A 14,684-nucleotide genomic window follows, 5' to 3' on the forward strand; every position below is an offset into this window, starting at 1 on the left:
AACACCAATTCTTAAGGCAAAATAAAGAAAATGCAAGGAATTAAACACATTTTTTTTCCTGAAAGCATTTGTTCTATTTTTTCTATTCAAGACATTTATCTAGGTACCCATGTCCATGATAATTTAATTATATTATTGGTAACTTAAAGGAACACTGTAAGCACCCAGACCACTTCATATCAATGAAGTTGACTGGGTGCCATGTATGCCCAGTTTGAATACTGCAGTTGAAAACGTCACTGTTCTGCAGGAACGTTAATTATCACATTGCAGTGTTAACCTGGCTCTAGTGGCTGCCAGTACGAAAGCCATCAAAGGAGCATCCATAAAAATTGCAGACTAAAACGCTGTTGTTCTAGTCAGATGGTCTCAGAGAGTGTGGTATTTTGCCACACATACGTACTAGCCTCCCAATGCTTTGTTGGATGAGATCAAATTAATGGAGCTTCACCGAGGAGACCGGCATGGCGAGGTTAAAAAGGTAAGTTATTTACCTTTTTTATAACCATGGAAGCACTGGTGACTAGGGCACTTTAGTGTTAAGAATACATATTTGCTTTCCTAATGCTGTAGAAGATTAGCTTTGTTTATCTGCCACAAAGGTCAAAAGCAAGGAAATATGACTGCCAATGACTCACCTACAAGAAAGCTGCCAATTTCATACGTCCACCATTCGATGCATACCATTAACATGCTTGGCACAGCTAACGCTACGTAGGAATTCCAGTCTTGCAAGCATTCCATGGACCAACCTGGTAGAGTTAGAGGGAAAATAATTATTTAAATCCATATATAGGAAGAGGTTTGGGAAATCACTATAGACCATGATAGTCACATTTTTTGTCAAGAAGAATTTAATTAACATGTACAGGGTTATTCACTAATGTGTGAATTACATGGAAGCCAAAATGAATGTAACATTTTAGGCTATAAAAGCTGAACTGAAAACATAACTGACTTGCACTTTTTTTTTCTAATTCTGCTATTCTGGCCTAAATTTACTTTGATTTCCACATTTTTTTACAGTAGTGAACAGCAAGAGAAATGTGGAAAAGGGATTACACATTTTAAGAATAGTTGAGGTGGGAAAATAACTGGGTTAATGGCTTTTCCAGTAGGATATTTTAGCCCAAAATGTAAATTACCTTGCCAATTATCCTCAATTTATATCCTAGTTAATAACCACGAATGACATGTGGACCAGAATAACTCTGCTGTGTACGTTTTCAGTTATGTGGTATTGAATGCAAGCAAATTCTGATGTGCGGAGTTTTTTTTTAAACCATTTTTTATTGGGTATGCAAAGAGTTTTTTGTATGTTTCCCAAGCTGGTGATCTACCATGTGGCTATCCTTGCATAGTTGTAAGCAGTGTTTGTGTTTGAATGTAAGCATGTTTTTGTGTAGAGTACGTGTGTGTGCATGTATGTATGTGTTTATGTGTAGTGTTGGAATTTTAATGCAGTTGTGCGTTTGTATGTACTGTTGATATTTGAAAACAGTGGTGTACTTGTGTGAAGTGTTTGTGTGTTAACGTGTTTGAATGTAGAGTTGGTGTTTGATTGTCGGGATATAAGCACATATGCACATACACTGTTCCACATACACAAACAGATACAAAAATATATACACTGTGATAAAGTGAAGGCAGAGAAGCCATTTAACCCCAGGGGGAGTATATGTAGTTTGTGTTTTGTACAACACAAAGCGTTGTTTAGTTATGGGCCCCTGGGGTGGAGTATTTGGAGAGAAGGGAGGGCCAATGCTCCACTCCACAGTTTAGTGGTTTTCATGGGAGACATAGATCCAGGCCAGGGTTTTTGGACTGTCTCCAGCCCACTGCTCAGCTGGAGATGATCAGCTGTAGCAGTGGGAATAAACCACTCCCTGCTAGGCAGGTAGAGGGGGATTGCTGGCTTCCTCTCAGGAAGCAGGTAGGAGAGAGGGTGTTCTCTCCAGTAAGAGAATCAAGGAGACCAGGCACTGGGAGTGCTGGCTTGGAGCACTGGGAGTGCTGGCTTGAGGCACTGGGAGTGCTGGCTTGGAGCACTAGGAGTGCGGAAGGAAGCAGTCAATGCTGGCTTGGAGCACTAGGAGTGCTGAGAGTGGACAAAGACTGTAGGTTGGTGAATCCAATATTGTTTTGTTTAGTGTAACCCCTGAGAGATAGGGAACCTGATATTAGTTAGTGCTCAGACGAGCTAGGTTTTTGTTTAAAGGGATTTATATTTTCATTTACTGCTGTCTCCTGTGTGGATTTACAATAAAGTTGCCTGGATTATATAAAAGCCAAAGGACTGTGCATGTTTTTGCCCTAGAGGACCGTGCTATCTACAGACAAGGATCACAATATGGTGGAGAATGCGGGCACAGTAGCACATTGAGGGTCTGTGGGTGTGCCAGTCATCTGGTAGTCTGCTTGAGGACTTTTATTTTGTCAGACCTGCTAATCAAAAAAAAAAAAAAAAAAAAACACTGTACCTTTAAGACTGTTACCTGTGTGGTGCTATAATGGAGGACCTGCTGAAGGCTCTGGTACAGACAACTGCTGTACAACAAGAGGCAACCGCTAAACAACAAGGCACAAACAGTTTCCTGGCTGCACAGGTTAAGAACCTGAGGGACGCTCAGCAGGAGCATAGAGCTGCCCTTACTGAGGATTTGCAGATTGCCCCCTGCAGGGAGCATGGGGACAAGGGACCCCGTAACCAGGCTACTGACATCCTGCATAAGATAACAGAGGCAGTAGAAGAAGTCTTTAGCAAGCTGAAAAGCATGGAGGAAGCAAAGCGTTATGTTGAGAAACACGCAGAAGAGTCAGAAGGCAAGAAGGATATAATTGAGCCTGAAAGTAGTGATAATGTGGAAGAGGGTGAAAAGGCAGCTGGATCCTCCAAGGAACAAAAAGCAAAAGAAAAAAAGGTAGTAATGAGACCAGCAAAACTAAAGGACAAAGCGGAATTGTCAAGAGGCAGTGATGGTGACACTGATGACATGCGCCAAAGTAGGAAAGGTCAGAGGATTCCGAAGGGAGAACAAGACAAACTGATTACTGAAGTTGACAAGTGTTTATATGAAAATCAAAACATTGCAGCTTCACGTGAAAGCCTCAAACTTGCTCTGAGTGACATCACAACAGATGAAGTCTTAGAAAAAGAGTTGGAAACTAAAACATTTTCAAGCTCAGACACTGAATCTTGCATGTTTCAAGAGAAAGCTGGAAAGGCATTTGGAAACAGAAATGTACTGAGAAATAAATGTACGCAAGGCCAAGTGTTGGTCGTAAGCAAAACCCACCCAGAAGGTGCAAGTGAAGCTAGTGGATACAGCCAGGGAAAGAAAAATGAAGCAGAAGCCGCTGATGTTCACCCAAGTGAACAAGTTAAAGGCATGAGAAGCAGACTGACTTGGGGAGTCAGAGAAGACAACAGCGAAGGAGCTGAGCTTAATAGAGAGAAGCAAAGCACCCCAGTTGAGCTAAAAAATACTGTGCACTGTTTAGTAGAAGAGGCTACCCAAAAAGTGCAACCAGCTGTTGGACAGTTTGGCAGAGAAAAGCAAGGCAGAGAAGTAGTGGCAAAACGAAGTCAAAATAAGAAAGGCAAAGTAGCTGCTTCTGATCTAAGTCAAGAGAGAGCGACAGTTACAGAACCAAGCTGTCGTGACAAGATGGGTATGTCTGCACCTAAGCCCAACCAAGTCGAAAGTGACAATGTAGATGACATTGGCATAGCAGAATTAAATATTTCTGAGACACCTGCTGCTACAAGGCCTGGGTGCACTGACTACCTGGAACAGCTGGCAGATTCTGGGGACACAGCCATGGAATTAAAGGCGGAGCTCGGAATGCCTGACTGGCTGTTTGATACCGGGGCTGTCATGACCCAGCGAGAGGCCATGACTGCGTCTCTGCACACCCCCGAGGGAGCAGGGAGACTGCCAGACAGTCCAGAGGAAAGCTTTGCTGACATTGAGAGGTGGCCACTCAAGGCCGAGCAAGCAGAGGATACCCCTGGGAAGGAAACCAAGCAAAGGAAAGAGGAGCTAAGCTGGGAGTCTGGGCCTCCGGCAGAAGAACAGCGCTCCATACCAGGCCAGGCCGAGCATGATAACGTGGAGCTGAGATCAAAGGCTGCATTCATGCAGGAGGAAGTTGCTCTAGACAGCCTCCATGGCCAACCCTCTGAGGATATAGAGAGGAGACCTGTAGCATTAACAGTAGAGCGCAAGGAAGGCTCCCAGGAATTCACAGAACTGATGGAGGGTATTGTGGAGCCCTTCACGGAGGGATCTGTTCCAGTGAAGGATGAGCGCGACTCTGCCTCTGAGGGCGAAGCGAATGAAGTTGGAAGTTCAGGGCACCAGTACGAGAATGAACATAGCGATGCAGAGGAGGACAGGAGAGGGGGTGCCAGTGGATCAGAGAATGATGAAGCTCCTGCAAGGCGGGTTGCAAGTGACTCTGAAGATGAGACGCCTGCTAAGCGCACAGCTGCCAATAAGCGAAAGAAAGTTGCAAAGCATGCAAAAAGTGACTCTGAAGATGACGTTCCTCTGAAGCGTGTAGCTGCCAATAAACATGTAGCTTCTTCAAAGCATCTGTCTAAGCGGACAACCTCTGCCAAACATTCAGCGAGCGACTCTGAAGATAATGCTCCAGCAAAGAAGGCAGGAAGTGACTCCGATGAGGCTCCCCCGAAGCACACAGCAAGCGATACTGAAGATCAAGTTCCTGCTAAGCGTGCAGTTATTGATCCTGATGATGATGATGTACCTGAGCCAATGGTTATTAATGACGATAAAGCTGCTCCTAAAAGTATTCCTTCTGATTCAGAGGATGAAAAGCCCGCTAAAATAGAAGACAATTCAGAGGATGAATTTCCTAGAATGAAGAGGAAAATTGTGTCATCTGACGACGGTGAGGATGATTTTAAACCTGACCCTAAGAAGAATAAGAAGTCCTTGCAGCGCAGCTCCGGTAGTGATGATAGTGAAAATGAGGGTACGAAAAAAGAAAGACCTGAAAGTGACGGAGATAAAGCAGGGAAAAGGAAAGCGGAAAATGGAAAGAGAGGACAATATAACTATGATGGTAGAACGTACCTAAAAACACCATTTTGGCTACAAGACCAGACTGAGAAACAACTCCGATCTTTCAACTGCCACATGCAAGGACATATTGCATATAACTGTCCTGAGAGTGAAGAGCCAATACAATATGACTTAGTAATAAGGGCTCTGCATGGGATCGTATTGACTTGCTTAAAGAGGTGTATGGTGACTGGTGGTGGTACAGCACAGATAAAAGTGGTGATGGTGGTAGGGAAGAGCGCACAAGCACTGATAGATTCAGGGAGTGAGGTTACTTTGATGAAAAGTGTTCTGTTCCAGCAAGAGTATGCAGCTGCCCACCTTGGTGGTGTGGCGATTCACAGGGTGGACTGTGAAGCACACCTGATGAAGGTCCAGTTAATTGTGCATAATGTAAGGGCTGCCGGTTTGACCGCTAACAAGTGTTATCTAGGATTTGAGGAAGCTAACTATTTGGGTTATCCACTTGGGTGGAGGTTCCTTAAACTACAAGGGAGCAAGGTAGCAGCCATCTACAATAGGCCACTTCCTGTAACTGAGGAGCAAGTCAGGGCTGGTACAGCCCTAGGTGACGTGAATGTTCACGGTTTGTGTTTTAAGGCCGCTTGACCCAATGGGTCTGAGCTGGGGGGGAGGATATGTGATAAAGTGAAGGCAGAGAAGCCATTTAACCCCAGGGGGAGTATATGTAGTTTGTGTTTTGTACAACACAAAGCGTTGTTTAGTTATGGGCCCCTGGGGTGGAGTATTTGGAGAGAAGGGAGGGCCAATGCTCCACTCCACAGTTTAGTGGTTTTCATGGGAGACATAGATCCAGGCCAGGGTTTTTGGACTGTCTCCAGCCCACTGCTCAGCTGGAGATGATCAGCTGTAGCAGTGGGAATAAACCACTCCCTGCTAGGCAGGTAGAGGGGGATTGCTGGCTTCCTCTCAGGAAGCAGGTAGGAGAGAGGGTGTTCTCTCCAGTAAGAGAATCAAGGAGACCAGGCACTGGGAGTGCTGGCTTGGAGCACTAGGAGTGCTGGCTTGAGGCACTGGGAGTGCTGGCTTGGAGCACTAGGAGTGCGGAAGGAAGCAGTCAATGCTGGCTTGGAGCACTAGGAGTGCTGAGAGTGGACAAAGACTGTAGGTTGGTGAATCCAATATTGTTTTGTTTAGTGTAACCCCTGAGAGATAGGGAACCTGATATTAGTTAGTGCTCAGAGGAGCTAGGTTTTTGTTTAAAGGGATTTATATTTTCATTTACTGCTGTCTCCTGTGTGGATTTACAATAAAGTTGCCTGGATTATATAAAAGCCAAAGGACTGTGCATGTTTTTGCCCTAGAGGACCGTGCTATCTACAGACAAGGATCACAACACATTGACACATACACACAAATATACCCATATACACACGTGCACACTGACACATATGCAGGTACACACACTGGCACACACAAATTCACACATTGACACACACACACTGTGACGGACCACCTGGCACGCCGACCGAGTGCCTCCGCCAATCAATGCTCCTAGTGCTCACCGAGGACTCCAAGCACTCCACCAGACACCATCAGCACCACAGACCCCACAAACTGCCACAGCTTGGTTGGGGTCTCGCCGTCCTCCACCCTGGACCCAAGACCAGGATCCAGCTTCCAGTGGCTGAACCTCTCCTACTCCAGAGAGCGTAGCAGGAACAGCTCTTATAAGAGCTAGTGATTAGAACCCAGGGGAGTATAATGAGTATAGCAATCCCCAGAGTGAATATTGCTGTCCCCTCCACACATAACATGAGGCTCCATGTTGAGGGTGAAGAGGAACTGATTTTAATGGTGCCACACTTGGCCTTTTATGACAATCCTCATGCAAGGAGCACTCCCATATGGACCTTGTGGGGAACTCCATTACAAAGTCACAGACCAATAATAACAGTGTTACAATGCATGACACTCCCATATACAATACAATAAGCTGTCCCCTTTACTTAGGAGATAATTGAGTCAAGCACTATACTAAACTCAATTATCTCCAAACACAAAAAACACAAATTTTTACAAAACCCCAAAATACCTTAAAACACATAAAATCCTCACAAAGTTACATCCCCCGATGGCCCTGATCTGGGTGACCGACATATACAAAAATCACCCAGATCAGTTCAAGGGTTCAGGAATTTCCTGGAAGTCATAGTTTTTACCGCACGCACGCATAGTCTCATGCCCAAAATGGTTCTTTAGAATCACTGCTAAGTGCCGCTGGGGGGCCGACCGGGAACCACGAAGTCTTCATGGCGAAAAGAGTTCCATAAAATCACGGCTAAGTGCTGCTGGGGGACAGACCGGGAACATCAAAGTCTTCATGCAAAAATTTGTTCCAGGGCATTCGTGGCTGAGTCCCCCTAAAGTATATTGGCGGTTTTGGACCATGCGAACTGCCGCCAGGTAGCTAGCGTTCGGTTCTATAAAAAGTGCCAAACCAGGGGCACCAGGGGGAATAAAATATGGGTCTTTACAGTCGTTGACTTGACCTGTAGTCTTTTGGCAACAGGCTGGCCAGCAGACCCCTCCAAGTGACGAGATTCAGTTCGTCACACACACACCTGTACACACATTGACAAATACACACACAGATATACACATATAAACACAACCAGAAACATGTATTCACACACACAGATGCACACACACACACACACACACACACACAATGACACATACAGCTAACATTTTATATATTTGTAGACACCCATGATGGAATTAATGAACTGACTGAACTAAAACCCGCAAGCTGAAGGGGACCCATTGCACTTTAGGCCACACGAAAACTGTAAGGCTGCGACAATCTTTTAGATGCTTTTTAAACACAATAACGGATTGAATCACTGGTGGTGTACATAGAGTGCTTTATACCGGGGAGAGGTGGTCCTTAATAAAGGTGAGAGACAGCACATAGGGTGCACGTGCCGGTCTCATCTACCAAGCGTTAGTGCTGGCATACTGAAAATTTTAGATGGTATTTGTGATATTTCAGTCCATAGAGGAGTAATTTCAGTACATTCCCACCATAAATAGTAATAAGTACCCTTGTGTCCACATGCTTTCCAATAGAGGTTTGAGGCTGAACTTCCCTTCTGCTTTAGCCTAAGAGGGGTCAGGTACCAGCTCATTAAAGTTTTGCAGGCCTGCTCTTTATGGTTGACGCAAATTATGACCATGGCTGTGGCCTCCCATATGCTTCTCCAATCTGTCTGGTTCCTGGGTCGCTCTCCCAAGTCGAGATATATGACCGTGGGCTATCTGAGGTGTTTGGGGTTAAAAGGGAATAGATTGCCAATATCTGACTTTTTATATAGGGCAGCGGTTCCCAAACTGTGTGCCACGGCACCCCTATAATGATAGCACCGGGGAAACATTACTGCTGAAAAGGGACCTGGTTGGGTGCCACAGTTTTTTAAAACCGCAACCAGGCACCTGTAATGTCGGCCGGCTGGGAAGGAGTACTCATAGCACAAATTAATTAGGTCTGGAGAAGGTCGTCCGCGTAAGCAGCAATTGTATATTCCTCGTGTGTAATGCTTAATCTCGTAATCTCCTTGTGTAATCTGAGGTTTTGCAATAGGGGTTCCAGAGACACTCCAAATAATAGATACTATATTTTATATAATGTTATTGATGTTTAGTTTGTGTTTGCACCAACCCTGGATTTATACATATGATGGCCAACTGTGCAGGCACTATGGCCCTTTAACAGATCAACCGGTCCCCTCCATGCCTTTAAGGTGCAGGATGGTGGCTTCCCTGGGTCCACTGACATCTGTCCAAGTCAGATGGGAATCTGGACCAGGCCCTCTTTCCTCTCTAGTTCTCCTCCCTTGCCCTCTCCCACGAGGCTCGTTGGTATGATAGGAGGAAGTGACTTGTACACACTTCCTCTCTGCACCACGGCGTCACATCTACAAGGGTCCCTTTGCTTTGCTAAAGGGCTGTGGCACCTGACAAGGCCCCTGATCAAAAATAGCTATTGGGTGGCCTTGGTGCAGCGCGGTAGTTCCAACTTTGGTCAGAAGAATACATAATCTAACTAATAGTGAAGGAGTTTTAACTTTTTCCAATAACTCTGTGGAGGCCATTCATTCTGTGAAATAGTGAAATATGTCTTCAGCAAGTGAATTCTTGAATTTAATGTGTTGGAAACAGGAAAAATGGGCAAGCAAAAAGGTCTGCGTGATTTTGAAAAGGGACAAATAGTGATGACTTACCTACTGGGTCAGAACATCTCCAAAACGGCAAGTCTTGTAGCGTATTCCCGGTATGCAGTTAATACCTACCAAAAGTGGTGCAAGGAAAGACGACCAGTATTCCTGTGTCAAGGTCATGGGCATCCAAGACTCATTGATGCATGTAGGTAAGGATCTTGTTGTTCCAATAAATCTGCTGCACAAGTGATCCTTGAGTGCCTGGACCATACTTTTGCTTTACTAATGAAGTGGAGGTAGACAGCCCAGGTCTGGCAGCACCAGGACCATAATAGGAGTGTGGTTTCCTTTTTTTTGTGTTTGATTCATTGATGCATGTAGGGAGGAAAGGTTAGCCCGTCTGGTCTGATCAGACAAAAACTACTGTAGCTCAAGTTGCTGAAAATGTAATGATCGCCATAACAGAAAGATTTCAATACACAGAGTGCATCACAGTTTGTTGCGTATGTGGCGGTGTAGAGGCAGACAGGACAGAGTGCACATAATAACCCCTGTCCACTGCTGAAAGCGACTTCAATGGAGACGTGAGCATCAGAACTGAACCATGGAGCCCCTAAGCATCTTTGGGATGTGCTGGAACAATAAATCCGATCCATGGTAGCCTCAACTCGCAACTTGCGACTAAAAGGATATGCTGCTAGTGTCTTAATGCCAGGTACCACAAGACATGTTCAGAAGTCTTGTGGATTCAATGTCTAAACACAACAGAGCTATTTTGGCAGCATGAGGGCGACTTACACAATATTAGACAGGTGGCTTTAATGTTGTGGAAGATCCGTTTATATACCAATATATTGGTTGGTTTGAGCAGCAATCTACCAGTGAGTATATTATAAGCTTGTTTGTACAGTGCCTTCAAATATCCACTTCCTATAATTGTAAAACACTATATACATTCAAATAATAATCTCTAAGAACATCTAGAAAAAAAGATAAATGTTGAAAAAAAGGCATGTTGTGACACTTGAGACTGCAATATATGCAGGGCAAACCTAACTGATTTAATAATATTAAATATATGAACATACTATATTTCATTTTTGCATATTTCATATATATTCTTGTTCCATATTACATATTCATTATGACTTTTGTTAGATGAGAAAAAGAGAAAGCCCTCCACTTTCATATGCTATATTTTTTCTTTTCAGTTATGTTACGTACATACCTCCCCAAGTTTGTACATGGAGCTTCTTCACACGTATGTATAGGAAAAGAAACAGGGCCTGGGAAAACTGAGCTATAGTGTTGGCCCAAGCAGAGCCTCTGTAAAATATGTAAAATAATATTAACAATAACAAAAAAACAGCCATTCCTAAGTATATCCACTTATACTTGATGTCATGCTTATTGTAATACTTTTAAAAGGTAACATCTTGAAATGCAAGTCTACAGTCAACCAGATAAATTGAGACAAAATAAACACAAAAAAGAGAAAGACAAGAAAGTAAATGAAGAGCAAGGGCATCATGGAATCACTTACATAAATAAAATCATAGAATGGGAATAAGGAACAAAGGAGTAAAGCAGAGACGTACTTTTGGCACCTGGGCGTAATTGTATGTTGGAAACCCCCAGGAAATGTAAAATTTCTTTCCAACCTTTTTTGTGTCTCTCGCACCCCTTCACCCACCTCTTTGCATCTGCTAAACCACTTTTATGTCCCTTAAACCTACCCCTTGTGTGTCTTTTAAACTACGCTTACCCTTTTATGTGTCTTCTGGCCCACTTAATCTTTGTGCGTACATATCTGACATATCTTGTGTCTCTTACTCCAACTAACCCCACTGTGAATCTATCAACCCCCTAACCCCTTGTGTGACTCTCATACCCTATGGCACCATTGTGTTTCTGGGGATGAGGATGGGACCTGTGAAATAATGGAAATAATGTGGGTGTGGGCATTGGGTGGGGGACATTAAAAAAAAGAATGCGCGGTCAGCAGGTTGGGGCTATTATAATATTGGGAGGGGACCTAGTGTCCACCCCTGGCCCTAATAGTAATATTCAGAATAGAGGACCTAGTGTCCCCGACAGCAACAAACCATGGGTGGCAGGTGGAACTCTTATTAACCCCTGAAGGACACATGACGGAAATATTCCGTCAGGATTCCCTTTTATTTCTGAAGTTGTGTCCTTAAGGGGTTAATTCAACAATGGGGGGTTGGACATGCCCACCCCCAAATAGTGGGACACTAGGTTGCTAGTTTTAAGTTTAGCAGACTTGCCCATATCGCAGGTGGGGGCATAGAGAGGTGAAATAACTCCATTATAGAAATATGGAAGACTTATTGACCCCCATAGGTTTTATTTATTTATGTTAATGTGGCGACTAGCTTGCAAGCGCTGGTCAGCTTCCACATAATTAACCCTTATGTAGGCAAGGTTTATTTACCTACTTGCCTGTTGATTGCTAGTTCTGTTTAAACAAATCCAGGCCCAGACATGAAGCCTCCCGGTCCATATGTCAGCTGTCCAATGGCGTTCTGTCCAGCTAAAATCAGAATTTTGGGCCTGAATTGCAAAATCCGGATATTGTTGAATATGGAGCCCTATGGCTTTGGGGTCATTCGGACTTGAGTGTTACTTAATGCCAGTAAAAAGAGAGCAACACATATCTTTACATTGGTAATGCTGCATAGTCTTGCACCTTAATTACTAGGTGAAATTCATTGTATTAATTAATGCCCTCGTTATCTTCATAACAAGTAGACAGCAAGGTTGTAAATGTGTACCTTATAATAAACTGATGAAAACATTAGTATGTGCTTACATAACTCCAAGTTCCAGCACAAACAGGAATATATAGTTGACAATAGCATTTATGATGTTCGATACAATGCTGACAATGATTTGAGCCTTCACTATACCCTGTAACAGACAACATCAATTAATTAGATCGTCATTAAAGGGACAGTAAATCATGCTTTCCAAGAGTTAAGTGAAACAAATCTGGGGTCAGTGCCAAAGCTTTAGAAATCTAAAACAGACTTAAATTACACATTTGAACAAAAATATTATTTTTTTTATTTTCTGTATAAAGCACCTACATCTTTTAACCTGCTGTATAAAAGGCAGTGGTGTATCCTGGTTTTGTGCTGCCCTAGGCAGGACAAAACTCAGGCGCCCCCCTCCCGCCCGCCCGCGCCACCCCCACCCAACCCTTCACCCGCCCCACCTTCTAAATACACACACACACATTCACTGACAGATACGCATACACTAGCTAACAGAAACACACACACTAACAGACACACTCCCTAACAGACACTCACTAGCAGATACAAACACACTCACACTAACAGACACACACACACAGTCAGACACACACACATGCACACACACACACACTAAGACATACACACACACACACACACACACACACTAACAGACATACAGACACACACACACACTAACAGACATACACACACTAACAGACATCCACTAACAGACATACACACACTAACAGACACACACACTAACAGACATCCACTAACAGACATACACACACTAACAGACATACACACACACACACACACACACACAAACAAACAGACATACACACACACACACTCACTTTTTTATTTTTTTTATTTAACCCCCCCCCCCAGCCTCCTTACCTTTGGGAATGCTGGGGTTGGTTCCCTCTCTCCCTGGTGGTCCAGTGGCTGCTGGGCGGCGCTGGGCGGCGGCTGGCGAGGGAGCACTTCCTCTGAGCTGTCTGCTCAGCTCCCTCGCGCGCCGCACAGTGAGGCTGAGAGGCGGAGCCGGAATATGACGTCATGTTCCGGCTCCCAACCTCATTCTGCGGCGAGCCCAGGGGCGCGCCCAGGGGCGTATTAGCCGCGAGGCAAACAAGGCATTTGCCTTGGGCGGCATTTTCCAGGGGGCGGCAAAAAACGCCACCCCCAAATGCACAGGGCAAATGCCTTGTTAGCCGGCTAACTGACAAGCCCTCTGGGCGGGCGATCTGCTGGGCGGCGCTGGCCGGCGGCTGGCGAGGGAGCACTTCCTCTGAGCTGTCTGCTCAGCTACCTCGCGCGCCGCAGAGTGAGGCTGGGAGCCGGAATATGAAGTCATATTCCGGCTCCGCCTCCTAGCCTCACTGTGCGGCGCGCGAGGGAGCTGAGCAGACAGCTCAGAGGAAGTGCTCCCTCGCCAGCCACTGGACCACCAGGGAGAGAGGGAACCGCCCCCAGCATTCCAAAAGGTAAAGAGGCTGGGGGGGGTAAGTAAAAAAAAAGAAACAAGTGAGTGTGTGTGTGTGTGTATGTCTGTTTGTGTGTGTGTGTGTGTGTGTGTGTATGTCTGTTAGTGTGTGTATGTCTGTTAGTGGATGTCTGTATGTCTGTTAGTGGATGTCTGTATGTCTGTTAGTGGATGTCTGTATGTCTGTTAGTGGATGTCTGTATGTCTGTTAGTGTGTGTGTGTGTCTGTATGTCTTAGTGTGTGTGTGTGTGTGTCTGACTGTGTGTGTCTGTTAGTGTGAGTGTGTGTGTATCTGCTAGTGAGTGTCTGTTAGTGAGTGTGTCTGTTAGTGTGTGTGTGTGTTTCTGTTAGCTAGTGTATGCGTATCTGTCAGTGAATGTGTGTGTGTGTATTTAGAAGGCGGGGCGGGGGAAGGGTTGGGTGGGGGTGGCGCGGGCGGGCGGGAGGGGGGCGCCTGAGTTTTGTCCTGCCTAGGGCAGCACAAAACAAGGATACACCACTCCCCTCGCCAGCCGCCGGCCAGCACCGCCCAGCAGATCGCCCGCCCAGAGGGCTTGTCAGTTAGCCGCAAGGCTAACAAGGCATTTGCCCTGGGCATTTGGGGGCGCCGTTTTTTGCCGCCCACTGGAAAATGCTGCCCAAGGCAAATGCCTTGTTTGCCTCGCGGCTAATACGCCCCTGATAAAAGGCAAACAAAACATACAAGTAACTGTTAAACAATGTAGATGCACAGCACAAAGGCTCTGTTTAACCCCTTAAGGACCAAACTTCTGGAATAAAAGGGAATCATGACGTGTCACACATGTCATGTGTCCTTAAGGGGTTAAAAGAGCTTGCTTCTATACTTTTCATTAAAATGTTTTTGTTAAACATTAATACCGGTACCAACATTTAACAAGTATCCTTGGTTAACATATGCATGCTAGTCACATCCACTCATACTGACCGCCATGTACACATTTATTCACTAAACACCAGATTTTGTCCGGATAGACAATATCCAGTGAAAATTGCCAAATTCTGAGCACATTGGCAATTCTCATATTTACTAGAGCCTAATTCGGTCTAATTGTGTCGGCCAGAGGGGATCTGCAGTAATTGCTCGGATCCATTTGGTTTCCAAATTAAAATTTTGCATTAGAA

The 14,684-nt window shown here is 44.9% G+C and overlaps 1 protein-coding gene across 1 annotated transcript in view; it reads right to left on the bottom strand.

Annotated features, from left to right (window-relative positions):
- LOC134565841 (multidrug and toxin extrusion protein 2-like) overlaps window positions 1-14,684 on the bottom strand; it is a 109,380-nt gene that overhangs the window by 35,354 nt on the left and 59,342 nt on the right. Inside the window, exons 7-9 of the mRNA XM_063425547.1 lie at window positions 12,105-12,202; window positions 10,500-10,597; window positions 639-752 (exon numbers count right to left, since the gene is read on the bottom strand). Coding sequence (XP_063281617.1) covers window positions 639-752; window positions 10,500-10,597; window positions 12,105-12,202 — 310 coding nt within the window. The remainder of the gene's footprint in view (window positions 1-638; window positions 753-10,499; window positions 10,598-12,104; window positions 12,203-14,684) is intronic.

Source organism: Pelobates fuscus, chromosome 1 (assembly GCF_036172605.1).
Source record: "Pelobates fuscus isolate aPelFus1 chromosome 1, aPelFus1.pri, whole genome shotgun sequence".
Lineage (NCBI taxonomy): Eukaryota > Metazoa > Chordata > Amphibia > Anura > Pelobatidae > Pelobates > Pelobates fuscus.